A 20937-nucleotide genomic window follows, 5' to 3' on the forward strand; every position below is an offset into this window, starting at 1 on the left:
GTATTTTTTGTAAACGTTGATTACATGAAACTTGTACTGGCTTCACTAATCTCTGTAACAAGTGCGGAAAATCTCTTACTATTAAAAAGAAAAAGGTTTAGCTTGGTCCATCTCTCCTACTTCTAGTGGTTCATATCGCCTCCACAGTGGAGGAGAAATGAGCTGATGACATGCTAGTGCATTATATTTGTTTAGGTTTAACAATTAATATTTCTATTTTTTACTTATGCCAAAGCAAATACCAATGTTAAGCTATGTTATACAATCTTTTTGGATTCTGATTTTTATTTAATAAAGAAACAGACTTAAGTTTTCTAAAATGTGATTCATCGCTTCTTCCTTTACCCCATATAAATGGTTTGATATTATTGCAATCACAAAAGAAACATCAAAGATATGGCTAATAAGCTCGAAAAGCAATGTATAATTACAATAATTTAATCAAATATTTATATTTTAGGTACTTTCGGTAATTTCTACCCAATTGCAAACAATTCGGAGTGCCCTAATGATGAAGCTGGAAAGATTTACTTTTGAAGGTGTTGAAATTTCACTAGATTCAAAAGTTGGTGTTTTTATTACTATGAATCCTGGCTATGCAGGTCGTACGGAATTGCCAGAATCAGTTAAAGCTTTGTTCAGACCCGTAGTGTGTATTGTTCCAGATTTAGAAATGATATGCATGATTTCTCTCTTTTCTGATGGCTTTTTGGAATCTAAAGTATTGGCGAAAAAGATGACTGTATTATATAAACTAGCACAAGAACAGCTATCTAAACAGGTAATTTAAAAAATAAAAGTATATAAATTTTTATTTTGGTTACTGTTTTTTGTCTTCGGGATCAAAAAACTTTTGTAGGCTTTCTTTAGATCATAAACTTGTGAATAAAATTGGCAAAAATTATCAATAATTGCAAATATAATATTATACCAACCAGTTCACAAGTTGACTTTAAACCCTTCGCTTCTGGTTTTCCAAAATAAATATTTGCTGTTGGGCTTTTCTTCTTCTTCGCGTGAATTGTGCCTTTCAGTCGCTTATCGCAGTTGCTTACCCATTTCTGCACTCATTGTTTTTATTTGTTCAATTGTTCTATGTTTCGTCCAACTTCGTTTATTCTATATAATAATTTTTTCGTTAATCTGCCTTGTATTCTTTGTTTCCGTTTCTTCCGTAATCCTCTCAGTTAAATTGTTTTGGTTTTTTCTTATTAGATTTTCTTAAGTAGACGTTCTTGATATATCTATCTAATATCTTTATTTCTGTACGAGTATGTATTCATTTTGGTCTTTCCAGCAATTCTTCTACGATATTTTATTTCCATAGTTGTTATTTTTGTTTCGTGTTTATTTCGTAATGTCTATGCTTCACTTAAATTTTTAATATGTTGTACATTACAATATATTGTGATCAGATTATAACAAATTGGGTTTTGTATTTATTTTTTAATTTCCAAATATTCTTCTTTTTAATATGTGAAACCTTTAACAAGATCAGAGAAGAACAACTAAAAGAAAATAAAGAGAACAGAAAAAGCTGAATGACAATATACTGCAACTCATGGAAAAAAGAAGAAAATCAAAGAATAACAAAAGAATGCATAAAATATTCAGAGACAAATACGAACCGAAAAACGAAAGGCCAAATAAAATTGCTTAAAAACACAGTGTGAAGAGATAGAGTTGTTAAAATAAAAACACGATACATATAATATGCAGAAAAAGGTAAAACAAGCATCTGGTCTTCAAAAATTCAACACAGCTAGCAAACTGAAAGATCAACAGTAGAACATCATCACAGATGAAAATCAAGAAATATGCGTAAGGGCCAAATACATAAAGAACTCTTTGATGATAATAAATCAGAAAAACCTCCGTCCTACATATGTAATGACCACTTACCAAATTACATCAGAGGGGAAAAGCAATATCACAACTAAAAGATGGCATAGCTCCTGGACCTGACAATGCATATGCTGAACTCATAAAGCTATTTAACACCGACAGTACTCAACGACTAACAAAAGTATTCAATGACATATATTTAAACGGAGTAATACCAAGATCATGGCTGAAGTCAACGTTTATTGGTCTACCAAAGAAAACAAAGTCCATATCCTGAAATGATTTCCGGACATCAGCTTAAAGAGCCACATTTTAAAGTTATTTTCAAAATCATACATCAAAGGATATATAGACTATGCGAAGAAAAAATCAGCCGTACACAGTTTGGTTTTCGAAACGCAGTGAGTATGAGAGAGGCTCTCTTTAGCAAGTGCCATTTCAACGATGTAGAGATGTGAATTGCGATATTTATGCATGCTTCATTGATTACCATAAAGCCTTTGATATAGTAAAATACGACAAGCTGATAGGGATATTAACAAATATTGGAATAAACACCTGCGATCTAAGAATTATTAACAATATTTACTGGAATTAAATATCATCTATCCGTATAGAGGCAGGAGAATCCGATGATATCAAAATCAAACTTGGGGTCCGACAGGGATGTATATTATCACCCTTGTTGTTTAAACTATACTCTGAGGAAATCTTTCAAGAAGCAGTAGAAGATGTTGAAGCCGGAATTCGAATTAACGGAAAATATATCAATAACATCAGATACGCGGATGACACGGTGATATTCGCTGACAGTTATGAAGCCCTCCAGGATTTAATTAATATAATCACAGAAGTGAGTCAGGGATATGGACTATCACTGAACATTAAGAAAACAAAATGTATGACGATCTCTAAGATGGAACAGCAAATGGAAAGAATCAGTGTGAATGGTTAACCAATAGAAAAAGTAAAAACATACACCTACCTTGATACGAACGTCAATGAAAATTAGGACATTCTTTAGAAATAAAATCTAGGATAGATAAAGCAAGATCTGCATTTCAAAAAATGGCTAAGCTAATTAAATGCCACCATTTATCAGTACCCACAAAAATCAGGTTACTACGATGTTATATCTTTTCTATTCTATTGTACCGAGTTGAGCCGTGGACTCTCACAGACGCTACCTGTAAGAAAAGTGAGGCTTTTGAAATGTGGCTTTATCATATAATCCTAAAAATATCTTACACTGACCACGTTACTAACCAGGACGGTTTATTAAGAATGCAAAAAGGAAAAGAGTTGATAACCACAATAAAAACAGCCAAAATTGAATTCCTCGGTCACATCATGAGGAACAGCGAAAGGTATGGGTTGCTGCAATTAATTTTTCTAGGAAAAGTAGAAAAAACCAGGAAGGCGAAGAATTTCCTGGCTGCAAAATCTACGTACGTGGTTCAACACAACAGCCACAAATCTTTTCAGAGCCGCAGTTTGCAAACTACAGATTTTGTCAACAACGTCAACCCTGCTTTCTGTGTTGTTATAAAAAGTCGTTCCTTATAATTTCCACAAAACTTCAAATGTAAGATCTGTTCTAATTAAATTGCGATGAAAAAATGAATCCATAATAATATTTTTGTTTTTATTAGGTGCGTAAGAAAAAATGATCATATCTAGACCATATGAAAAAATTGTTGATGTTACCTTTTTGCATCTTTCTATCATCTTTTCTTGCTAAACAGACCACTGAGAAGAATATGGCAAAGTCAATAGTAGAATCTTTTGGAGAAGTCTCTAGTTCTAAATATATTGGAAGAACCAACAAAATAGAAATGGTTATTGACACAGGTCATGCCAAACCATTTAAGAAAGGACAATATCGTTTGTCCCCATATATGAATAAAATACTAGGTACATGAAGAGTTAGATAAAATGTTAAGATTGGGAGTAATCGAACCAGCACAATCCCCATGGTCACGTCCAGTACTGTTAGTTAAAAAGAATTCAGGAGAATATAGATTTTGTTTTGATGGTCGTTCATTAAATGAGGTTACAGTTCATGACAGTTATCCCTTGCCCCAGATAGATAGAATTCTATCATTGCTTTGTGGAGCTAAATGCAGTAGCTCTATTGATTTGAGAAAAGCATTTTGGCAAATCCCACTTCATCCTCACTCAAGGCAAAATACAGCGTTCAATGTTTCCGGTAGATCAAAGTACGGTACTCACATATGGCTGAGAAATCTAGACACTCTCTAAAAGTGAAGAAAGATTATTGGCAACCTTTGAAGGAAAAATCTGACCACACGGGTACAAGGGCAAAAAAAGAAAATGAAATTTAGCAAAGAAGATACAACTTTGAACTATACAAAAAATTCAAAGATCCGGATATCGTAACATTTATTAAAATAGGAAGGCTGCGTCAGATCGAATCTATGGAAAGAACGAAAGATGGCGAAATACCAAAAAAAAAACAAGTAAGAAAATGCCAGTAGGAAAAATACTGTCAACGCCACTTAAGTTGGCGAGGCGCACAAATCCAAAATTGAAGTCCGCTTAAGGTGGATTAGGTGGTTATCATCAGTCTCCTCCCAGTAGTCAGGTGCATAACACAAAAGTGAAGTGCGGCTATTATTTTTCAGACTTATGACATTCTTCTTTTTCATGTGCCGTGCTCGATTATCGAGCGTTGGCTATCAAATTGGCTATAGCAATTTTGTTGATGGCAGCTCGGAAAAGGGATGCAAAGGATCTGTTAAACCATTCTCTTAGATTTCTAAGCCCTGACGTTCTTCTTTGACCTGTCCACTCTTCTTCCGTCTATCTTGCCTTGTATTATTAAGTGGAGTATATTATATCTCTCTGGGTGTCGCATAACATGGCCAAAATATTTAAGTTTGCAACGGCATAGCACTTTAAATGAACATATTTGCAAAAATTTATGAAATTATAATTATTGTATGTACATCGGTCTTACTCTCAATAATTGAAAGACATTTTTTAACATACTTAAATTATTACACCTATTAGCACATGAATATATTGTGTACTGTCTTTCGGTATGGCAGTAAATATAGACTTTTTTATACTTACATACTAAATAAAATGAATCACCATAGTTACTTTTACAGGAATTTCCATCAGAACATCGAAAGGATAACAAGAGATGCAAAATGTTCTTTGAAAAATACCGACAGAGTCCAGTTTGCCAGTCCAAGCAAAAAATGAGTAAGGAGATCAATCATAGATTTGCCGGAATACCAAACAAGAGACATTTGCAGAATAATCTACGAATTTTATAAAACAGACAAATGTCGGGTTACGGTAAAAAAATTAAAACAAAAATTCATAACGATTTGGATATCACAATCTCATAGACATCGCTAAGGTGACTTCTACGCAAAATGCAATTTCGTTGGAGAAGAACCGAAAACAACCGAAAATTGCTTATAGAAAAAAGTGAAATACGAGCTTTGAGAATAAAATATCTCAGGAAAATCAAACATTTTCGTACTCAAAATAGGCCAATTGTGTACGTTGACGAGATTTACTTACACAGCGGTCGTAATTCTTCGAAGAACTGGACTGACGAATCACCAAAGGGATTATTTTTTAATATTTCTAAAGGTCAATGACTAATAATAGTGCATGCCAGTGGAGATATTGAAGACAAACTCAAAAAAAAATGAAATGATAGAATGGTTAATACAGAAAAATATTCCATTTATACCCACCGCTTTAAAACCGGAATTATATGAAACCATTAAATAGCATAAACCCCGTCATGTAAAATAAAAGGTCGACGAAATGTTACGCGAGCATGGCCATATTCCTTTGCGTTTACCTCCGTACCATCCTAACCTAAACCCGATTGAACTTATATGGGCTACATTCAAAAATAATGTAAGCCAGAAAAACGTTACATTTAAATTAGCTGACGTACAAAAACTGGCTGAGGAAGAGTTCAATAAAATTGGTGCAATAAAATGAACGGAGAAAACGATGTGACTATGTCATTAAGAAGGAAGATGAATACATGGACAGCGAGATAGTGGTTGATAACGCCATGGAAATAGCTCCTATTATTATAAATATTAACAGCGAATCTTCCAGTACAGAGCTTTCTTGTGATGATAAAGATGAAGAAAATTAACCATTAGAAAATTATTTTCAGTTACCATTTTTCTAAATTTGTTACTCGTTTTAGTGTTATAATAAAAACAAAATATCAAAATGAAATAATTACTGTGTTATATTTATTTATACAATACCCTTCATTTAATATGAAAGACAATATCAACATAGTTTTATTTGTTAATTAAATTCAGTCATAATTATTATTGTGTTTGTATGTTAAATTAAAGAGATATTATAAACCAGTGGCTTTTTATTTAAATTGACTAAAAAATATAACTACTTTTTTAATTATGTAATAATTATTTGAACTATACCGTTACGTCACTGAAACTACTTATCAGAAATAGTAAACCAATAGGAGAATCATGGGGCGTAAACATAATCTATTTCTCAGCGACGTTGTGCGTATTCCGTCGCCAAGTTAACTGGCGTTTGCTGTAACAAGAGGATGGCCGAAGCTGAGATATGTAGAACAAATAGAAAATGATATAATAATCTTAAAAAAATACGAAAAGAAGGTACGAAGTAGATCAGAATGAGAAAGAATGCTGTAACAGGCCAAGATCCAAAAAGGGTTATCAAGCCAGTAATGATGACGAATAAATCAATGGTCTAAAGTAAAATTTCTGCCTGTTTCAAAACTAATTTGACTTGAAAAACAGCTTGTGTCAAATTATCTATTCTGAATGGGTAATTAGGTTGCTGACCGACATAAATCTCAAAGTTAAATGTCACTCTCCAAGTGTCAAGCGCCGTTTTATTTATTCTGATTATGCTTGATATTTTTTAAGTAGGAATGGTCCCTGTGCTGGATTCTTGGAAAGAATCTGGTGAATTCTAGTACTGACAGGTATATCTGAAATACTCTGGCAGAACCTTCTCCAAGATTTCCTTTTTGCTCTTTTTATCTCTTTATTTTAGTAAGAGTTATCCTGTATATTTACCAGTTCCTCAACTCTTCAGCTTTATTCAGACACCTCATTACTTTTTGTTTTAATTTTTCGAACTTTTTTTTGGTATGATGTGAGAATTGCTTCCATGATTCGATAATTTGTTTCTGTAATATCTAAACATGTTTTGATTATTGATATTACTAATTGTATTTCCTATTTTTGCTTTCAATTCGGTTCGATATCCTTCCTAATTTGTACATTTCGGATACCTGTAGCTAATTAAGTGTGGTTTACCTACATATAAGTGTAATAACCTTTCATGTGTCGGTGATCCAAGCTTACTGGCTCTTTCGAAACATGCCGTCATAAATGTCCATTGTCGTAAGCTTTTTCACACATTGAATATCATTGACTGCTACATGTCTTTTTACGGTAACACACATGTTATAACTTTTCTATGGATGTTTGGTTTTTCATATTGTTCTTTTTAGATGAACTGATGATGCTTTCTGAGTGGAAAGCGAAACGTCTTCAATAAATAGATGAAGTAGCTACCTTCTTTGTCTTTTATTTCTCCACTTTGACCGAAAAACCCACCACTCTTCGAGTGTTTCCTAAGTTTATATTGGATTGACGGTCGTACTCCTTTTCTCGATATATATATATATATATATATATATATATATATATATATATATATATATATATATATATATATATATAAATCGGTTTAAAATATTTTCCTACATCTTCCGATTCTTAATCGCCTTTTTTCTCGATTTGTCCATAGGTTTTCCTCTATTTATCTGTCTCTAATTTCCCTATTTATTCCTTCTCTTCAACTGAGGCGAGGTCTTCCTAATTTACTTTTACCATAAGGTTGCCATGTTTGGATTTGTTTTGGAAGTCGATCTTCGAGCATTATTTGAACATTTGTTATTGAGTACCAATATCTTCTACTATTGTATGCTTTACTTTTATGATTTCTCTTATTTTAATGTTAGTCTCCCTAGTTTTAATTTTAACTCCCTCTAATATTGATTTTCCTACCAAACGTCTCCAGAAATCCATTTCCGTTGCCTCGAGTTTTCTCTTGTATCGTTCCTTTATCTGCCATACTTTACTGCTGTGGGTGATTATACTTTAAATGCTTATGTTATATATCCTACGTTTGTTACTATTTGTTTTGATTGGTCCAAAAGTATATTATTTCGACGGGAGATTCCTTTTTTTCCTTGGTTATTTCTTTCTTATACCATTTTTGTCTTCTACATTCTCCTCTTTTGTGATGTTGTGATCGTCATACCCAGGTACTTATCGTCTGTGTTTGATAGTTTCTCCATTTTTCAATGCAAGATTATGTTGTATCCCACTGACACACATATATTTCGTCTTTAAAATGTTTATTTTAAGTCCCTACTTTTTATATTCCTCGACTAATTAACTTATCCTATATTCAATATCTTTATACTCTCGTGCTATTACTAGTTGGTCATCTGCTTATAATAATGTGTATATAGTATTCTTGTTTGACTGCAATCCCATATTTTTGCATTTGCGTTGCTTGTTTAAGACTCTTGATGATTTGGAATGCCTTGAATAGGCTGGCTTAAGAACCTGAGAGAATGGTTTGGATGCAGCTTAAAACAACTATTTAGAACTACTGCCTCAAAAATTAAAATAGCTATGATGATTGCCAACCTCCGTCGCGGAGATGGCACCTGAAGAAGAAAAATAGGCTGTTTCCAATTTTTACCCTTACCTTAGAATAAACATACATTTGTTTCGTTACTCGTATTAGACTCATATTTCTTTGTTTTCTGCAATGCTTCTTATACATTATTTTGTGGGATACTATCATATGTTTTTCTTAATTCTACATACAGTAAATAATGTACTTCTTGGTTAACGGCAATTTTCTTTTCAATAATCTGTATAAGGCAGAATCAATGATCAATATAGTTTGTTCCTGCCCTGAATGCCGCTTGTTCTTCGGCTTCTATATCTTTGTATTTATTTTCTATTCTACCTTTAATCACTTTTTCGATGGATTGTTCAGCGATGCCTTTATAGTTGTCACTGTCGTTACTTTTGAATTTCTTGTGAATGGTAGATATTAATGATGTCTTCCATTCTTCTAGTATTTCCGCTCCGTTAATGCAACTTTGGAAAAGTTGGGCTGGCCTTTTAAATAATTTTGCGATGCCGTATTTTATTAGTTTAGCAGGGATATTTCCTGGACCAGCTGCCTTGTTATTTTTTAACGATTTATATATATCTTCCAATTTTTTAATGTTATTTGTATAGGTGATGCTAGGATATTTATATTATAGGTCTGGTTTTTATCTTTGAAATCTGGTCTGTCTTAATATAAAAGTTTTTCAAAATACTTGTCCCATTTATTAGGTGTAATTAGTAAGATTATATCTCTTTCATTTTCCTGTCGTAAATGTTAAACTTTTGTTGCTAGGCGTTTGTTTTTCTTATGACGTATTATTCTTCGCACTTTCGTTTATGTCTCCTTGTACATATATTAGTTTTTTAGGGTCGTTCTTTCTATTAAATTTTTTGGTATTTATCTCTTTTATTTTTTATTTTTGCTCTATTTTTTATTCCACCCACACCAAGTGTCCAGAGTCTTCTCTGGTTCTCAATTGGGCATCCAATGGTTTCTGTTGCTGCACCCTTTAGGCACATTTTAATATGGTTGTAATAAACTTTTCTATTATTGAATTGTTTAATTTCCAACTTATTATCCAGTCTATTTCTATATAATTCTCTCACGTTTTCTTGTTCTAGGCTCTTTAGATTGTATCGCTTTTCTGGTAATTTCTCCATTTCATATTCTTCCTTTAAATTTGTGGTTTCACTGCTCCAAATATGGTCTTGGTTTTTAATAAGTGATGACTACTGCCACAAGTGGCTCCTCTGTGTACTCATACATCTTGTAAAATCATATTTGTCTTTTGTCTTACGATCGTGTAGTCTATGATAGATTGAAGACCTCATGAATTTTGTGTCTACGTATATTTGTCAATATCTCGGTGTTGAAGGAATCCGTTGGCAATTTTCATTTCACTTTGTTTATATTCAACTACTTATTCTAGTACCATTAACATTTAGAGTATCCCCGCTAAATTCACCTACCACTGTATTGTGCTGTTTTCTACCCATTATACTGTATAATATTATTTAATATATTTCCTATAATATAGTTTATTGGTCCTTTTGCTTCTTCATGTGATGTAAGTTGATATGATAGCTAATAATGACTTGTAGTCCATTCTTTCTACGATGTTTGATTACTTTTTGTTGTTCTATCACCTGGTCCATGCCGAGCATTCGATTATATCCCGTCTGCCTGCTTCCTCCCAAATAGTGATTTGGGCTGCAATCACATTTTCCGTACAGAGACCTAGAAGTAAGATGTAATTATTGTCTTTCTTAAGTATAATACACGCTCTGGGTTTTATTCCATTACGTACCTTATTTGATACGGATCCTAGGCTGTCAATAGGTATATCTCAGTACACCAAGACTCCCAAAGCAGTGCTATATATGTAGCTTTATTTGCGAATCTTCTGCGAAATTTGCCCTTAGGAAAGGTTTTCAGCTGCCTCTTTTTTCGTTTTTGCGGTTGTTTATCTTGTGAGGAAGAGGATGTTCCCCCTTTTTCTTCGGCTGATCTATTTCCAAAGAGTTTCGTTTTTCTCCTCTTGCTTTCGTTTTTTTCGGCTTTGATTGCTCAGAGGCAAAAAATATCTTCTTTCTCCTGGCATCTTTTGGTCACAAGATCTCACCAAAGTGGAAGAATGGCCTGAAGTTTAATTTCTTAATGGTCTTTATACATGGATCGTCTATTGAGAAAGTCCAGGTATTTCCTGAACCAGATTTCTCGCAGTTGAGTACTTTCTAGTTATATATCCTCGGACCCCTATTGGAGCATTTTTTCAGCAGACATTGAGGTATCTTTTTCTTCGTTAGGTATGTATGCAGTTCATATCTGAGTTTTGGGCAAACCAGCTTCTTCGATCACTTAGAGTAGATCCACGACGGCTTATGTAATGACTTTCTGCAGCATTCTAAGATTATCATTATCTATTAGCTGGGTACTTAGCGAATTATTCATACCTTGATTTCTCTAGTTTAAGATTTTTTATTTATCGTCTTGGTTCGAAATCGTTTCATCTGCGCAGCCTCAGGGCTGTTTGAATCTGACCTGATTCTTATTCCAGGAGTTTTGGTGATAGAAGGTTTATTCTCTTCTTTCTCTTTCTCATTCGAAGGTTTTCTTATTTATAGCACCTCTTCTAGTGTTTTTGCGTAAAGTGTACCTGATTTTAGGCTCCGCTCTAAATGTTTCCGGGCCCCGCTACTTAGTCTCCTCCTTTTGCTCTCGAGTTTATTTTGAGGCCATATAAGAACTGTTCTTCTCCTACTTTTAAGTTGTCTTTTCAAGGGTACTTTTACCGGCCTCCTGAACATCCATTTTTTCTTCTATTTTTACTGTTAGTTCCATACCAATGGTTTCATTTTCCACGAGTAGCTAGAGAATAAATGACCACCCGCTTGAGCAAGTAAGACTTGATGTCACCTGGTATCCGGAGGAAACCTTTCGGGACCCCGTATGGTGTGGTCATGCATCCTTCAGCAAGATGTCTTACAGCTTGGAATACGGTTTTTTCTGTTTTCTCCAACGGTTTTGAGATAATTGCAGGTTGTCTCATGGGGATGCAGGTATAGTGGGAAAAAGGATAAAGCATAGACAACATTTTAGTCCACAATAGATATTACCGTGGTCAAATGACCATGGGTTGGCCATATAGGTAATGCCGTAGATTGAGAATGTGACTGTGAAGGCCAGGGAGCCTTCTATTTGAATTTCTGCCAGAGGTGGTGCTACAACCAGATAGGGTGATGACTGCTTACTTTGCATTTTGGATCATTAAATCGATTATACTCTTAAAATGTTCAACAATGTTTACATTAACATTTAATTTACTTATGAACTAAAAGAAAACAACAAAATTACTTTTCTTGATTTAAGTTTAGAGTATAACAATAATAAATGACTGATAACAACTAACTGGTTTACAAAAGATCTTTGATCCGGAAGATATCTTAATTTTAGTACCAACGTACCTACCCATAAAAGAAGTGTTATATGCAGTCTAACTGACAGAGCAACTAAGCTATCTAGCTTACAATACCATTTCGAAAATCTTAGAAAAAATAATTATCCACCAGAATTTTACAACTGTCTAATTAAAAAATAAAAAAAATAATAATAAAAAATAAAGTTGCATTCTCAGAAATCAATTTAATTATTCCAATACCAATCCAAAACAAACCCTAACCATACCTAGCAATAATAATACATTACTAATTCATACACACATTATACATCCCTACCATTCATTAATGGATTCTTTAAACAAATGTCGACAATATTGGCAAAATATATACATAATTAATGTTGGACATAAATCGCCAAAATCATCTGAAAAATATTTTTTTAAATTAAATCCCAATATCATCAGTCGGATGTTATTTATAAAACAAATTATAAAGACTGCAATTTAACATATATTGACCAAACACAAGAATATCTGCATAGAATTGTTGTTGCACACAAGAAAAAAACTACAAATGATGATTATTATATATTATATTATATCATATATATATATATATATATATATTATATATATATATATATATATATATATATATATATATATATATATATATATATATATATATATATATATATATATATATTATATAAAAGTGCACTCATAAGTGAATGGAATGTTTTTGGTCAATTTGGAGATAAAAAAGACAAGAGTTGTGCTACTTTATCCATGTAATGAAGACGTTTCGCCCACTGTTTAATGAGCATCATCAGTTCATCTAAAAGAGTGTTATTAGCGATACATCTAATATGAGAAACAATTAAGTAAATGATCTTACCTTTAAAAGATCTGTAGCGTTAAAATTGTATTAATGTGAAGAAACATCAAAAAGGCAAACATCAAAAATTAATCTAATAAATACATCAGCAAAAAAAAAACACAGAAATACAGAACGCCGGAAGATTCCCAATTTCCGTAATTTTATATTAATTTTTTTTTAATTTAACATTAAACAGTGGGCGAAACGTCTTTATTAAATAGATAAAGTAGCACAACTCTTGTCTTTTTTATCTCCAAATTGACCGAAAACATCCCATTCACTTACGAGTGCACTTTTTTATATTAAATTAAACGGTCATATTCCTTAAAGATAAATTTTTATATATATATATATATATATATATATATATATATATATATATATATATATATATATATATATACATATATATATATACATATATATATATATATATATACATATATATATATATATATATATATATATATATATATATATATATATATGTATATGTGATTTTCCTGGTTTGACTCCATGTTGAATAATTAAAACCATTGTTTTGACGACGTTTTGGCAAGGTAGCAGTTACTATTGCCACAGTTAACTTTTTAGTTTAAGCATAATCAGAAAAGCGTGACTATCTCACTTGATAATGGCAAGTATAACCTTGCCGAAACATCGTCAAAACAATGGTTTTTTTTTAAACAATAATTATTCTACCCGGAAAGTCACAGAAAGCACATATAGCTCTATCGAAAATATCAAGTGTAATATCGTTGATTGAATATCCGAGTGATATATATATATTACATTTCAGTTCCATTATGATTGGGGTTTGAGGGCCTTAAATGCTGTCTTGCGCATGGCAGGAGTTTTGAAACGAGCATCTCCAGATATTAAAGAGGCACTAGTACTAATGAGAGCTTTACGAGATATGAATCACCCAAAGTTTGTATTTGAAGATGTTCCTTTATTTTTGGGACTCATCAAGGATCTTTTTCCTGGAATGGATTGTCCTCGAGTTGGGTACCCGGACTTTAATGGAGCTGTAGAATATGTATGTATATTTTTATTATTCAATAATAGCGTAGAAAATAATATAAAAACTATAGACATTTACGGTTTTAAAATAACCTAAATCTAATACATTAAATATTAACTTACATTATTTTTGATACGGTGGATAGGTCCACCTATTATTGGTTTAGGCATTTATCGACGGCTGTGAAAATGTACTAAATATGCTCGAAATATGTTTATCTGTGCCATCTAAATATATCTAATTTATACATAAACTTTTTTGCATAAACAAGTTTCTGCTTATAAATATAAACAATTATTGAAAACATATAGTTAGATAGAAATTTTGGGCTTAGTCGAACTAATTGTTTTTAGATCAATAAATAATTTTATTCTACTCTAATATTAAGAAACAATATCTAGCTATATAATATATTTAAGAATATAATCTGGGAGTCCTGCCCCGATATCTAGCAGATCATACAGCTTTATATCGGTTCTGACAAATTTGTTAATTACTGGTAGTTAAAATTAAAAATATAATTTAATTTTTATACTGTTTGCAACTTAAAGTTAAATGTGACAGTGTACTGAAAATCGTAGAATTCTGTGAGTACAAAACTGCATTATTAATAACCTTAAAATCAGAAGTTTAAAAGGCAAAATATTTTATCGATTTCAATTCAACTTATCCATTATCGACAAACTTTTTGCTGGTTCTTGCTTCTAACAAGTAATTAGGCTAGGCTGCTGTTCAATTTTATTAAGTGGCCAGGTCCGGCTTCAGATCCTCTGTGCCAATGTACGTAAATTCTCAGCGGCAAGATGGATGAACCGGAATCAGCTACTACCTCACGAAATATACCCACTACGTCACATATATCTTACTCCAATGCATTAAACAGTTTCAAATATTCTTCAAAAGACCAAGGTATTATACTTTCAACCATACAAGGAATAAAAGTTTTGGAATATATAAAAGCTGTTGGATCAATAGTACAGCCCAAAAATGTTGTTTGGGCATCCAAAATAGCAAACAACCGCATCTGCATCTACTTGTTCTATAAATATCTAGTTGATCAATTTCTTAGCTCCCACAAATATATAAATATTGATGGTAACCAGATTGAAGTAAGAAGACTTATAACCCCTACCCAGAGACTCATCATATCTAATGTATGTCCTACTATACCTAATAGCATAATTAAAGAGCACTTAAAAACTATGGGTATAAAATCTGCCTCCAACGTGACGTTTCTACGAGTAGGCATGCAAGACTCAGAATACAGCCACGTACTCAGCTTTAGGAGGCAAATGTTCATAAGTCCTTTAGAAAATGCATCAATTCCTAACTCATTTCTAATCTCATTCGACAATACATCATATCGACTATACATAGATGGTTTAAACTGCTCCAAATGCAAGATTGTCGGACATCACGATTCTGAGTGTCCTTCTTTATCATCATCAAGCAACTCAATTAATCAAATGGAAACTGACCACCACGTGAATATACATAACTCTACCAATGAAAAATATAATCAGCTACAAGATCAACCACGAAACCAATACCAAGAAGATACCGAAACATTAATGGAACCAGAACCCAATACCATACAAAATCACGCATCAGCTACAAAGGACCAAACCACTTTCTCACAAACAAACAATGAATTACAAATCTTGAATTAATCAAAAATATTCCAAGATAATTCCTTAGTAATTGAAAGCGATAGAAAAAACACTGAAATTACTCCTGCAACTAAAAAACAAATATCCTCTCCTGAAATTCTTGAAAATGACCTACCTCCTCCCGATACTCAAAAACCTAAGAAAACGCCTAAAACCCAAGAAGATATTCCAATTATTCTAAATCAAATTAAAGAAAAAATTGAAAATAGAAACCTTTCCTTTACACTTACTTATATGTGATTTTCTGGCAAATTCCCTTCACTCAAAACATCTTGAACGCATTGTTAAAAATTATTCAAATGAAAGCCAAGAAATAAAAGAAATTTTAAACTTTATATATTCTTAAATACAAAATCACCAGAGTGAAGAAGAAACTGCTTCTTAACAGTTCTTCTTCTACTGACGAAACTGACTAAGAATCAAGTTCTCAACAATAAATAGTTAACACATAAAAAGTTAATGGCCAGCACATTCATATTACAGTGGGACCCCAACGGTTATTTTACATATATAGAATCCATTAGGCTTCTTATTCAAACAATGTCTAAGTCAAGTAGGAACCAAACTCATCTTACCAAATAATAGAAAAGACCAAGTCATCATCAACCGACTCCGAATAGAACATATTTTCCTTACACACAAGCATATCTTCAACCAGGAGGCTGCTCCGATGTGTACCAAGTGCAACACACAGTTGTCAGTGAAACATATAATTGTTGAGTGTCCAGTGTACCAGAACGAAAGAATCGCGTGTTCCCCTTAGTGATAATTTAAAAAGTATACTAATGTCAAAGTTACAGTCTTTATTAAGTTATCTGAAAATGACTAAACTATATACCAGATTGTAAAAAATATTTTTTTATGGAACAATATGTATCTTACTGAATGTGTATGTCCCCCCGGTAATAACCCTTAGTGGTTGATGCGGGTATATTTGTTTAAATAAAAAAAAAAAGAATATAATCTATCTTTTCATATCTAACCCTAAATAATATACTAGATCAAAGGCCTTGTACTCTTAACTCTTCCTGTTAAGCCCGTATTGTACAGTGAATAAATAGTTTTATTATTGGTATGGTTATGGAATTTTTTGTACGATTACTTACAAATCTTCTGATTTCTTTATTAACTATTTTATTATATTGGTTCCTATGGAATGGATGTCTTCATTTTTAAGTGTACCAAGGAGCATTTACTACATCTCTAAGGGCTTTAATATGAATTCGTTGAGTAATGATATTATTTCTATAGAGTACCTCCAGAGTTTTATATCATAAGTACACACTGGTTTAAGGACTTATTTTTAAATTATTATTTTATTAAATCACGAAAGTAGAAATCCGAAGATTTCTATTGACGAAATCAAAATCCAAATTTTTGCTTTAATCTGTGCCTTCTAAGAATTGCAAGGCAAAACAGACGATGCTAAAAGATGTAAAAAGAGAAAATGGGGAATTTAAAAATTGCATTCCACAACATAATATCTCCTCATCTAAGCAAAAATCCTAGGCAAATGGGTTTCTTGTACTCATAAAAGAAAGACAGTTAAGATTTGGTTTTACGTATAGAAACCAATTCGCCAAGGATTTTTGCTTATATGAGGAGATATTTTGTAGAATGTTATTTTTAGATTATCCATTTTGTCTCTTTACATCTTTTAGCACCGTCTATTTTGCTTTGCAATTCTTAGAAGGCACAGATTAAAGCAACAGTCTGGAGGTCGCTATAGCGTCCATACTAAAGCCATTTTATTGTTGCTTCTTTTCGACGGGAAATATTGTTTTCACGTTCAGAGTTTCCGTAACAGTCCTTTGATGAGTCCTGTTAAGATCAAATACGTATAAGAGAATATACAGAGGCACTATACATAAAATCAAATCGTGTATGAAACTGTATTTCTTTTAATATTTTATTATACATAATATAAAGTCCATTTGGACATACTTATATTCATATACTCTACTGCTACTACTATAAGCAAGCAATAATGTTATTATTGCTTGCTTATAGTTTTATTGTCTACTGGCTATTATAGCAATATCATGATAGAATGTGGATAGAAATTCTATTTATTTCCATTTTAGATGGATTACAAACATACAATAGCTCAGAAAGTAGAGTGCACTTTACTGTGTTACCCCCGTTTGAATTTTCTTTATTGTAAAATATTGTTCTTTTTGTTTAAGTTTAAATAAACTGCTTACTAAATATAAATCGAAGATATGGATGTATCGAGTTAGTAAATATAATTTTAACACAAATTAATGGATCCTACCATAACTTATCAAATGTACCAGAGATACATTAAAACATATTCTTGAATATCCCTTTTTGTACTAGAAATTTCTCTATAACACTAACTAGCCTATATATTTAATTAACATTTAAGTGGTTTTCTTAGAACCTAAGTTGGTATATTCTTCCTATCTAACAGGTCCAACTCTGTTTGCAAATAACTTCTCAAATAATTTAGATATAACAGGAAGCTGTAAGCTTTTTTTGTAAAAAGTGACTTGTCAGAGTGATTTACTTGGTTTTGATATCATTATTTTCGCAGCTTTTCATTTCCTAGGTACGTACTATAAACGAAAAGCAGAGTTTACTATATAGGCGACTAAACGAAGCACTAAAAATACCAATTTTCCGCAGTAAGATGAATCTCTATGCAACTTTTTGCATTAGATTTAGAAAAGTGATTCAGAAAAGGAAACTTTGTGAACAAAGTTCATGGTTGTAAAATGAAAATTGCATTTTGTGCGTAAGAAAAATGCATTTGCAAAGTGCATAGAAAATGAAAACTTTGCAACTCGATAAATATCAACAGGAATGAGTTTAATTTTATTACTTGGGGGGTTTTGGAGGTCGCTAAATACGAATATGATAACGACGATTCTCCTCGAGCTACCTGGTTGTTAATTTCATTCATAAATCAGTCGACAGTCATTACTCGGGGGATTTTCAAAGTCTTTGAACATTAATGATAACGACAATCTTCCTCAAGAAACCTGGTGCCCAGGGTGGACATTGTCTCCTAGAGTTTTAATATTTTTATTCGAAATCAGTCGAAAGTGATTACTTTGAGGTTTACGAGGTTGCTGAATACGGCGATAATATGACAGCTATGGTCTTCGAACTACCTGGTGCTCAAGGTGGACCTCGTCTCCTGAAGTTTTATGTTATTTTCATGCAATATCAGTCGAAAGTCATTACTTAGAGTTTTCCAAATCTCTTAAACACAAATATTAAGATTGAGATGGACTTCAAGTTAATTGATGCCGAGGGTGGATCTGGTCTCCTAGAGTTTTATGTTATTTCCATTCAAAATCAATCGAAACAAATTACTCTGAGGTTTTCGAGGTTGCTGAACATGAATATGATAACGACGATGGACTTCGAGCTACCTGGTGCATAGGGAGAACCTCGTCTTCTGGAGTATGTTAATTTCATTTTAAATCAGCCAACGGCCATTACTAGGGGTTTCGAGTTTGTTAAACATGAATATGATAACGACGATATTCCTCGAGCTTCTTGGTGCCCAGAATGGATTTCGTCTCCTGGAGTTTGATCCTATTGTCATTCGAAATCAGTCGAAATAAATACTCTGAGATTTTCGAATTCGTTTGAATTCTCATTGTACAAATGACGCACGCACTGCCATATGCGGTTTATTAACAATTAAAAACAATGTTTTAAAGTAAAATACGCCCAGAATTTTCATCTGGAGCTGATAGAAGAAGTTTTGAAATTGAATTTACACACTTAATGGGAATTTATCGTTTTTTCATTACCAATTAAAAACAATCTTTTAAAATAAAATAAGCCCAGAATTTTCATCGGGGCTGTAGAGGAAGGCTTGAACCTAAATTAAGGCAGTTAATAATTTCAAAAACAATATTTTTTGTTCGTGTTTTTGCGCAAAATCGTAATTTTGCTGTTTTTCTCAGTTTGAGGCCTGGGCGACCTTATTTTTAGGTATCTCATGAAAGTGATTATGTATGCAAAAAGTCTCATGGGAATATTTTCCGAACGAACCCGAGCTTTTCGAATTGTCTAGTGCCACGAGGCACTAGACAATTGTCTAGTGCCACTGCTATAGAGGCATCCAAAACGGGATTACTCATAAAGATAACAGATTTAAAGAATAGAAATAACAAGCTAGAATAAGAAAATCTGAAATTAAAAGAAGAAGCAATAGATCAAATAAAAAGTGATAGCAATAGAAACAGTATTGTAGTTAAATAACTAAAAAAAAGTTACAGTTGAAGGGATTTGTGCACATACTTATATTTTCATTAGTGGGAATTAACTCCTACCAGGAGTTAAAACAGGATATAAAACATTACTGTACGCTGGAAAACAAACCTAATAGTCCATTAAAAATAGAATTTATAAACCACTGGCTGAAGAACGACATCTTAAAAAACAGTTTTAAAATAAAAGAAAAAAAAAAGATTTCTATGTCACCAGTTTTAACCAAGACACAGCAACTGGAATCTAAAACGTTAAGGAAGCACCTATTTTTGGCTAAACAACAAAATAAGGAGAACTTTTCATAAAAAACAGTACACTATGATATATAAACAATAAATCCTATACAGTAAAAGATTTAACAGAAGCGGAGGAGGAAAACAACAAAAGACGTCTTGCAGTGCCCCGCAAACCCCATTATCAGAAGAAAACGCCTGTGTGAAATCCTCACTCCCATTACCAAGAAATATCGAGAAAGAAAATACTAAACCAGAAGTTAAGGTAGACATAAAAACAACACTAACTACTACGAAGCTCCTAACTAAGCCATAAACGAAAATTAAAGAAAACGAACTAACTCAACTTCTCATGGGTTGAGGAAATAATTTAGTATTAACTGCACATATTAACTTCTAGTAATAACATTGTTATTTTTTGTAAAATAGGTTTGGCCTTTTGTTATTGTTTGTTTTTATATTTTCGTTATACTTTATATTTTTATATTCTATATTCAATATATTCTGATTTAATCATAATTTTAACAATTTCTGATTTATTTTTAATACTATTAAAAATATTTTTTATTAGAAATATTGAGGGACAACTTGTGCTGTTAATTGTGTTTTTGATGCTTATATAAGGGACATTAATTACATACTATTTGAAACTAAAGAGATTATTAATTTATATTTAAATGGGAATAAGCCACAATTAAAGGTTAAAATACGTTTATTGACGTTTCAATTTCCACTTCGGAAATCGTTCTCAAAATACAAACATTAGTAAATTGACTAATGTTTGTATTTTCAGAACGATTTCCGAAGTGGAAATTGAAACGTCAATAAACGTATTTTAACCTTTAATTGTGGCTTATTCCCATTTAAATATAAATTAATTTAAAATGCCACAAGAAAATAGCTTCAGAACAATAAAGAGATTATTG

General features: G+C 32.2%; 1 protein-coding gene across 1 annotated transcript in view; it reads left to right on the forward strand.

The window, feature by feature from the left end:
* Positions 1-20937, forward strand: part of LOC140442220 (dynein axonemal heavy chain 10-like) — a 657946-nt gene that overhangs the window by 295373 nt on the left and 341636 nt on the right. The window contains 2 exon segments of the mRNA XM_072533298.1: positions 461-781; positions 13633-13872. Of these exon segments, the coding sequence (XP_072389399.1) occupies positions 461-781; positions 13633-13872 (561 nt within the window).

The sequence above is a fragment of the Diabrotica undecimpunctata genome, chromosome 5 (genome assembly GCF_040954645.1).
Source record: "Diabrotica undecimpunctata isolate CICGRU chromosome 5, icDiaUnde3, whole genome shotgun sequence".
Taxonomy (NCBI): Eukaryota; Metazoa; Arthropoda; class Insecta; order Coleoptera; family Chrysomelidae; genus Diabrotica; species Diabrotica undecimpunctata.